Here is a 9,325-nt window from a genome sequence, read left to right on the forward strand (position 1 = left end):
CTGGGGCAGTTCCCGGCTGGGTGGGATTTTCTGGTGGTGTGGGTTTATAGTGCCGGTTATTTCAGGTTCCTCCCGAATCTCAGCATGTTTCTGCTCAGTTGTTTTGGTGTTTGGGTTTATCTCAATGTGCTGGCTGGTTTTATTTTTGATCTGAGGTGGTTTTTCCTGCACAGCCCGATCAGTCTGTTCTTTTACTAGAAGCTTTCCCTGATCTGAGCTGTTCTGCTTCATCCAGAGGCTTCTCTCAGGCACAGGGTTGTGTTTCTGTCACCGGGGTCTCTAGAGATGTCGGGCTGAGCTCAGTCCTGGCCAGCAGCTGCTCCTTACTCCTGGGCTCCTGCTTTAAGTAATCCTCTTGTCCTTCCCTGAGTTAGCTGTCTGACTCTGTTATCGAGGGATCAGAGCCTGGCTCGTCTGCTGATGTCACTCTTTTCCCTCTGAAGACCCCCAGCAATTAACACAGTTTGTGCTTTTTTTTCTTGAGCTGCCTTCCCTCCAGCCTAGCTCACTCTGGGAGGATCTTAGAGACCAGGAGTCCTGATTCTTGATCACTGCAGCTGAACTTCCAAGGGTGGATGTGATAGGACCAGGGCCAAACCTGGTGGTAGCTGTGACTGGGATCGTAGGACGCCGCAGGGACTCGGCTGCTGACCTTCCCCTCCACTAACTCACCTTCTCTCCTCTCTCCACAGGAAAGTGAGGATGGCATTGAAGGAGATGGTGAGTAATGACTCTCTCTGGCACTGCGAGTGCTGTTTGTGTGCAAAAAGTGACCAAATGCTTTTTCTAAGAGTCCTGCAGTTGTTGTCATCCCAAATACTCCCTCGTAATGGGGGGGGCAGGGACAGCGCACCCCAAACTCTCCCTCACTCCCTCCTGTGTGAGCTGGCAGTGGTGTTTGTTGGGGACACTTTGGTGCTGGCTGCTGAGTTCCCCTCAGTGGGACTGGTCAGTGTGTGTTTGCCCACAGTCATAGAATCCCAGACTGGTTTGGTTTGGAAGGGACCTTAAAGCTGCTCCAGTTCCAACCCCCCTGCCAGCAGCAGGGACACCTTCCACTAGAGTCACCCGCAGCGTGAGAGAAACTGTGTCTGTGTCTCTGCCCTGACACCAAACTCCCTTTTCTCCCCCACAGCTGTGCTCTCAGATTACGAAAGCGCCGAAGACTCGGAGGTAAGAGGAGTCTCTGTCCTGGTGTTCAGAGGCTTCTGCCAAGTGACTGCATCTGGCATAATTTTAGCACAAACCCCAATTTGTGTCCTTCATTCTCATCCACTGACCCCGTCGGCAGCGACTGCCTTTGTCTTTGCCTTTGCTTCACACCAGCTGCGCGGAGTCGTCACCCCCGCAGAGGAAAAGGGTTTCTCCCAGTCTGAGCCCCTCACTGGGCAGTTTTCTGGTGGAGGGTCCGTGGTGCTGGGCCCAGCCCTGGGGAGAAGCCGTCTGTGCTGCTCTGGGGTGGATGTAGGATGTTTTTTCCACCCCCCTAGTATATATCAGGGGGAAAAACCACCTGGTTCCTCAGACATTGGATACTGGGAGCTGGATTTGTTGTGGCTGAGAAGGGTGTGGAGGGAGGTGCAGGGTGCTGGTTGTGTTTTAATGAGTTCAAATTAAAAAACTGAAGAGTTGGGCTGGAAGCATCATGGGCAGCGTCCCTGTTTCCTGCAGCTGGAGAGGTAACCTGTCCCATGAGTGCTGGCAGCTCGGGGCTGGGGGTGTGCTGAGAAAATCAGCCCCCTTGTGAGCACTGGGCCCCCCTGCCTGTGCCAGGGAGGCAGCCTGGGCAGCAGCCTCTGACTGTCAGTGGCCCTGGATTTTTATTTCAGCACTTTGAAGTTTAACATCCTGAGGAAGTTCAGAGCAGTTCTGGTTTCTAACGATTGCAGGGAAGGTTTTTCTAGTGAAAACCCTTCTCTAGAGACAAACTGTTTTGAGGATCTTGAGGGGGGGGCAGCAGTTAGAGAAAACAAACCAACCAGGCAGATGAAATCAGAGCTCGAAGGGGCTGTTAATTGTGAATTGATCTCTGCCATTAGTGAGGGTAGAGGGGGGTGGGCTGTAGAGGTGGCACGTGGAGGGGCAGCTCCCCGTGGTCACTGTGCAGCAGCTCTTCAAACCTGGAAACCTGCGCGGAGGCTCCCGGGAGACTCAAGGCAGCTGAGCAGCCCTGGTGCAGGCTGGGCTGTTGGAGCAGCTATGGGGCTATTGCATCACTGACATGCCAGGATGACTCTGTTCCTGTGCCTAAAAATAATGCCACGTCCTGGGTTTCCCCAACGTAAACAAAAGGAGCAGTTGATGTGCAAATACGCTGTGTTGAAAGAGAAAAATAGAGCAGTCTTTTTGTTAATCACACAGAGCTATTTTTAGTGGTGGTTCCAGCCTGAGCGAGGCTTGCAGGCTCCTGGAGGGGGAAACCCGGTCACGCTCCTGCCAGCAGAGGGCTCCGAGGGCACAGTGCTCCGAGTGAGTCAGCTGAGTAACTCCAGGGAATTTGGAACCGCGGCGCTGGCTGGATCCGGGCCCTCAGTGTGGGAAGGACGGGACAGTCTGAGGGCCCTTGTTCCTGGATCACCCCGGCTTGCACAAGCTCTTTCCTTTCAGAGCAGTGAGAGGCTGTGGCTTTGCAGGGGAGCTGGTCCTGGCTCTGCTCTAGAAACTGTTGGATCTGCTGGCGTTGGTGGGGAGAGGTGTTGGGTTTAGTCATAGAATCATAGAATCATAGAATAGATTGGGTTGGAAAAGACCTCCAAGATCATCAAGTCCAACCACTGATCCAACTCCAATTACTATATCATGGCACTAAGGGCCACGTCCAGTCTCTTTTTAAAAACCTCCAGGGATGGTGAATCCACCACCTCTCTGGGCAGGCCGTTCCAGTGCCTGATTACCCTCTCTGTAAAGAATTTCTTCCTAACATCTAACCTAAACCTCCCCTGGCAGAGCTTGAGCCCATGCCCCCTTGTCTTATTGTTGGTTGCCTGGGAGAAGAGACCAACCCCCACCTGGCTATAACCTAGTCTTTGTTTTTTCTATAAAAATAGAGGTATAGGAAGGCCCTCAGGAGCTCATCCTCTGCTATGAAAGCGTCAGGTCTCTTTAACAACTGGAACAGAGATCTGACTGCAGATCTGAGCACTTGTGTGGAGAAATTCCTGGGGGACCCACTGCTACAGGTGTGTGTTTGAGTAACTAGTGGGCTCTTTCAGGCAGAGGAAGAGGATTACAGCGAGGAAGAAAGTGCCAAAGTAGAACTGAAGCAGGATAGTAATGATTCCTGTGAGTCAGCAGCAAAAGCAGAGAAAGGGGATGAGAAACCCGACTCCAGAGGTGCCGTGACCGGGGAGAGGCAGAGCGGGGACGGGCAGGTAGGTGTTCAACATGCATTTTCTTGGGCTGTGAGGGTCTCCTCGCAGAGGGACTGCTGCAGTGGTAAGAGCTGTCTGGTTTTGACAGGAGAGCACCGAACCTGTTGAGAATAAAGTTGGGAAAAAAGTTCCCAAGCACTTGGATGACGATGAGGATCGGAACTTACATCCCACGCAAAGGGCTCTTCTTTGAGCATGACCTGCGGGGGCAGACTCAGGAGGAGGAGGTCAGGTATGTGAGCATCCCCCACGTCTCTGCCTTCCTTGGGTAGGGTGAGGCCAGCTCCCAGGCCAGCGTTTGGCAGCACAGCTCCTTGCTTCGGTGTGAAATACCAGGAAGGCATCAGCAGGGAGGATCTGTCTGTGCTTCAGTTACCTGCCAGGACATTTTAGCTCTTTGTTTTGAAGGAGAGACTGAGTGTGGTACAAAAGAAACCCCAAGAAAAGTCTCTTTCCTGTGAGCTGTGACCCTTCTTGCTGCTTTTCAGAAATAGCAGTGGGTCAGCCAGCAGCTGCTGGGCAGGAAGAGTGGGAGGAAGAAGAGTCGCTGTCTCCTGTTGCACACCCTACCCTAGAAATGTTTGATCTCTGTGTGTGTGGAGCTGGTTGAAGCTGCCACATCTCCTTGGCTTTACATCAACCTCTTGGTCCTCCCTGTGTGACTGTTCCAGGCCGAAGGGTCGTCAGCGGAAGCTGTGGAAGGACGAGGGTCGCTGGGAGCACGATAAATTCCGGGAGGACGAGCAGGCCCCCAAGACCAGGCAGGAGCTGATCGCTCTTTATGGCTATGACATCAGGTCAGCTCACAACCCTGATGACATCAAACCCAGGAGGATGCGCAAACCAAGGTGAGCAGCGAAGTCAACACTAGAGTCTGGGTCGTACCAGAGGGAGACAGATCTGAAGTCCCAACGGGGAAGAGCCCAGGGTGGGACCTTGGTGCTGGGAGTTTGGGATGTTGCAGCCCAGAGAGGAGTTCCCTGGTGCAGCAGCACCTCTCAGCCAGGGATTTATTTCCAGTCATTTGTACTATTTTTCTCCCTCAGGTTTGGGAGTCCTCCTCAGCGAGACCCAAACTGGTCCAATGAGAGGCCAAATAAACCCCCAAGGCACCAAGGTGCAGACAGCACCTCAGCTACCCCACGAACCTTCACCAACAGGAGCTCTGCAGGCACAGGGAGGATGCCCCCACCTAGGAACTATCCAAGGGTGGGGGGCTATAAAGAAACCCGTCCAAGCTACCGAGCTTCAGAAGCAAACACCCAGCATCTGTCTCGAAACGGCGAGCAAGTGAAACAGGAGAGCAACTACCGAGCGAAGCGTGCGGAGCAAACCCCACCGAGGGACAAGTCACCCGAGGTGGAAGCAGCACACACCCACAGCAGCCCTGTGAGGGAGGAGGCTGCTTTGGAGAACCAAGGCACGGCCGCTGACACTGCACAGCCCCCACCAGACAGACCAATTGAAAAGAAGTCTTATTCCCGGGCAAGAAGGACCAGAATCAAAGCTGGGGATGCGGGGAAGCTGGCAGATGAAATACCTGCATCGGAAGGGCTCACTCCTGTGCCTCCAAAACCTGTGCAAGCTGAGACCTCCCCCCCACCAGTCAAGAGCAGTAACTGGGAGTCACCGGTAGAATCCAACTTGGATGGACTCGAGCAAGAGATGACCCAAATGAATCTCACTGAGCAGAACTGGGCGCCGGGGCAGTCGCAGTTCATGCAGCCCCGGGAGCTGAGGGGTAAGTGGGTGCAGCCTGTTGGTTTTCCACTGCAGCCCCAGTTGAGTGCAGCTCTGCATTCGTGTCATTGGCTGGAGCTGAATTGTCTCTGCCATGTGTGTGGTGATCCATGCTGTGGAGAAAGTGTGGTGGGGATGGTTAGAGGGGACAAAACAGAAGAGAAAAAGGGGAAATTAAACATTCCTGTGCAGGTTAATTGAATTATGGCTGGGAAGGACAGAAGAGTAGATCCTTTCTCTCTCTCTGCCCTGTTTTGTGATGAGAACGGGGAAGGTTCAGTGAAGCTGAAGGCCTCAGGAATGGGCAGCAGGGACTTTGTGCGGCGTGAATCACAGTGAGACCAGCTGCTGCAGCAGGAGTCAGAGTTCAGGAGATAAGGAGTGTTGTGCTCGGTTGGTGGGTGAGGATAGTGAATAATCGAGCTCCTGGAGTGTCCTGCTGGGAGCAGGAGGGAACTTCCCTCTGTTTTATCAGCCCAATTAAACTTATTTCCTAGCATTGAGCTTTGGTAGCCCCTACAGCCAAGGTGGAAGGAAGCCACAGCAGCAGGCCAGCTGAGGGAGGTCTGTGTGGCAGAGTCACCCCGGTGTGAGCTGAGGACTGAGTTCTAGTTGAGCATCCATGCGAGAGGTCACTCAGGTATAATTATCTCTGCCCAGAATTAGAGTCTTTTCTGGGGAATGTTAGAGTCCTTCCTGGGGGAAATCAAAGTGGAGCAAGGAGAAGAAAGCGACTTGCTGCTTTCATAAGCATCTCTTGAGGTTTAGGTCATGAAACCATAAGTCTTCTTGAGGTGACTGGTAAAATTTTTGTGTGAGCAGATCCTTGGTCTTGACTGGAGAGGTGAGTAGACAGGTTTAAATGTGCTGGTAGAATGAGAGTTCAAAAGCTCTGTCATTTGCAGCTGAGATTAGGTACTTTTTGGTTTATAATGCTGAAAAAATAAAGCATCTTAACAAATTTACCATGAGATGGCTCTAGGCTGCTGGTAGGAGGCCACTTTCTGTCTGTAAGGACATGTTACTCCCCTGTCCCTTTGTTTTTTCCTAGCAGAGAGGGCAGGAGTTGACTCTGGGGGGTGTTTGGGTCACGCTGTGTGCACAGCCCGCATGCCTGCGCGTGTATTTGCAGTATCAGTGATCCATGGGCCCTCTCAGTGTTTGTTTCATCCCCTTTTGCTCCCCTGGAATCTCCTGTGATCAGTTTAGAGCTGTGGTTTTAAATGTGCTCCCTAACTTTGTTGTTTGAATTCAAAGGAGCCCGTGATAGAAGTGGTTACACCCTGTAGAGAGGGTTTAAACTGCAGCTTCCCCAGTCCCACGTGGATCCTTCTGCTCTGGAGAGATCCTTGTCAAAGCAGGAACAGAGCTCAGATCACAACCTGGATTTCCAGCTGAGGATTATTATCTTCTTTCTTTTAGCAAGATTTACAAGGTGTTGAGCAGCCTGGATGATTGTACAGCAGCACAACAGCTTCTAATTTGTGCTGAATTATTTAAAATTGTAACCTAAGAGATTAAGTTAGAAGATTTCTTGTCATAAAAGCAAGAGCTGTGTCTGTTTGTAGTACAATAACGTCCCCACCGACCGGCACCTCCTGGCAGTGCCCTCGGCGGGTGAGGTGGCTTGTTACTGGGAACAAAATGCAAACCATAATAACCAGTTTGTTTCTTCCTTAGGTATTCCTAACCATATGCACGTGGGAACTGGGCCACCACCTCAGTTTAACAGGATGGAGGAAATGGTAAATGCATGTTGCGTGGAGCGTGACTCTTGCTTTCAGAAGCGCGGAAGCCCGACGTTGATTTGTTTCTGGGTTGTAGTAATTAGAGGCTGCCCGGGACACCTCAGCCTTTCCCTTTTGTGGGTGTTCATAGTTTCTGCTGTGTGACCCAGATAGAGGGAGCTGGTGGGGGGGTGGGTTGGTTGGCTCCTGCCCCTCACGCTGACCCTCGCCGATGCCTCTGGTCTCTTGCAGGCGGTGCAGGGGGGCCGCGTGAAACGCTACTCGTCGCAGCGGCAGAGACCGCCGGTGCCGGAGCCTGCACCCCCCATGCACATCAGCATCATGGAAGGGCACTACTACGACCCACGTGAGTGTTTCCCTCCTGCTCCCACGGTTCTGTGTTGTCTCAGACCTGAGCAGCTGGAGCAGGAGCCCCCTCACTCCTCTTAGGGTCGGGCAGATCAACTGCTTTGTCTTCCCTTTCCTTTGTAAATAGAGTCACTGAACCGTCTCGTACGGTAACTAAAAAACTGCTCTGAGCCTCCCTGGTTGGTGTTTAAACTCAGTGCAGCACAGTCAGTGTTCCCACCTCCCCTCCCCGTGCAGGGGCTGCCCAGGACACTCCTTTTCTTCCTGAGATCAAGGGTTTAAAAGTAACTTGAAATCAGAACCATGTCTTTGAGATTTAAGAGTAGGGAGAATTACAGAACAAGACTGAGGATGGATTAGGAATTTACTCCAGGATTTAAAGTGTTGGAGAAGAAATTCCCTGCGTGTTCTCCTGCTTTGTAAAGGGAGTAGGAGGCTTTTCTGTTGGGAGTACACAGCATCTGTGAGCCTGGTAGACTCCGTGTGCCGATGGGAATGCAGCTCGCAGTGCTGTGTTCAACTCTTGTAGCAGGTTGGAGCGTGCGTGTGACTTGCTGCAGTAGAATAAAATGCAGTGGAGCTTTTCCTTACCAACTGTTGTATGTTGCAGTACAATTCCAGGGACCAATCTACACCCACAGTGAGAACCCAGCCCCGCTGCCGCCCCAGGGGATGATCGTACAGCCAGAAATGCATCTCCCTCATCCAGGTGAGGAGCCAGCGGGGCAGGGGGCAGCTGGTGCCCACGTTGCGGTTCTGCGTGGGAGCTGATAACTCTGGTTTCACACAGGCTCTGTCACGGGGAGGGGGGGAATCCATTTTCCCTATTTCTACAACATGGAAGAGACCTGCTTCCCTCATACAGTGAAGTTGAATCAATATCAATTTTAAGGAAAGAAAAAATAGCTATTTCTGGCCCTGGCAGCTGGTGCAGGACTGAGGTGATCTGAGCGCTTTGGCAGCTTCTAGCTGGCTGGCTGCAGGTTCTGCACAGACCCTCCTGGCTGAGTCCCTTCCCCTTCAGTGGGTGCTTGGCTCTGCCAGCTGTTGTGCTGAGCTGGTTCTTCAGTCCCTGCTGCTTGTAGATCAGAAAAGGAAAGCAGAAATGAGAGCTGTTGAGTTGGCATGTTCTCTATCTTACCCACAAAACTATTTCCTGAAGTGGATGTGCTGACCGGGGCTGTGTCCGGTTCCGGTGAATTGGGAGCCTGGTGCTGGGGATGGGGCTGTGCTCTGCCATGCTGACAAGCACTTCCCTTTTTCCCTCCCCAGCACAGGAGCTGCAGGTCTCCTGGCTGCAGGAAAGGCCTTTGAGCAAGGTGGCTTTACACACGACATCACATTCAGTTTATTTTTGTCTTGTCACTTCCCAGGTTTACATCCCCACCAGACGCCCGCCCCCATGGCAAACCCTGGGCTCTACCCTCCGCCCGTCTCCATGCCCCCAGGCCAGCCCCCGCCGCAGCAGCTGCTTGCACCGACCTACTTCTCCCCTCCTGGAGTCATGAATTTTGGGAATCCTGGCTACCCCTATCCCCCAGGAGCACTACCCCCTCCTCCTCCTCCTCATCTCTATTCTAACACGCAGGTAAGCCCCCTGCGCTGCGCGTCTCCTTCCTGAGCAGGAGCCGTTGGGATCCTGTGGACAGTGGGGATATTCTCAGAGGCTTCCTGGGAGAGGGTGTGGAGCAGCTGGGCTGCTCCATGGTGGGAGGTTGTTTACTGTCTTCCCTCTCCCTTCTTGGGGTGGGTAACTCAAAGGGACTATTCCCATGGCAGCTGCCCTGGATTTAGGATCTGGTGGATGAAATGCCTTTATTGGTGGATCTCAGCCTCGAGATCTTCCCCTCCAGAGCAGGGAGACAGCCCACGGGCAGGCAGCCTGTGGATTGTTATGTCCCTTCATGCTGAGCCAAGGACACCTTGAAAACTGCTTTGCAAGTCCTTCCTGTTTGAGATGGAGGCAGGAGGCTGGAAACTGGCTGGTGCTGTTCTTTGGCACCGGCTGGAAAGGCTCGTGGGGTGACCAGCACGGGACTGGCTTGGGCTTCTCCTGCTGGATGTGCAGCCTCAGTGTCCGCAGTAGCTGCTGCAGAGGGAGGAGGCCGGTGGCTGTGG

General features: G+C 53.0%; 1 protein-coding gene across 1 annotated transcript in view; it reads left to right on the forward strand.

The window, feature by feature from the left end:
• Window positions 1-692: 692 nt before the first annotated feature.
• CASC3 (CASC3 exon junction complex subunit) overlaps window positions 693-9,325 on the forward strand; it is a gene marked incomplete at its 5' end in the record, with an annotated part of 10,327 nt that continues 1,694 nt past the window's right edge. The window contains 11 exon segments of the mRNA XM_010173621.1: window positions 693-720; window positions 1,136-1,173; window positions 3,213-3,371; window positions 3,460-3,530; window positions 3,532-3,603; window positions 4,043-4,219; window positions 4,418-5,112; window positions 6,792-6,856; window positions 7,091-7,205; window positions 7,818-7,916; window positions 8,581-8,795. Of these exon segments, the coding sequence (XP_010171923.1) occupies window positions 693-720; window positions 1,136-1,173; window positions 3,213-3,371; window positions 3,460-3,530; window positions 3,532-3,603; window positions 4,043-4,219; window positions 4,418-5,112; window positions 6,792-6,856; window positions 7,091-7,205; window positions 7,818-7,916; window positions 8,581-8,795 (1,734 nt within the window).

This window comes from Antrostomus carolinensis, unplaced genomic scaffold (assembly GCF_000700745.2).
Source record: "Antrostomus carolinensis isolate BGI_N321 unplaced genomic scaffold, ASM70074v2 scaffold26448, whole genome shotgun sequence".
Taxonomy (NCBI): Eukaryota; Metazoa; Chordata; class Aves; order Caprimulgiformes; family Caprimulgidae; genus Antrostomus; species Antrostomus carolinensis.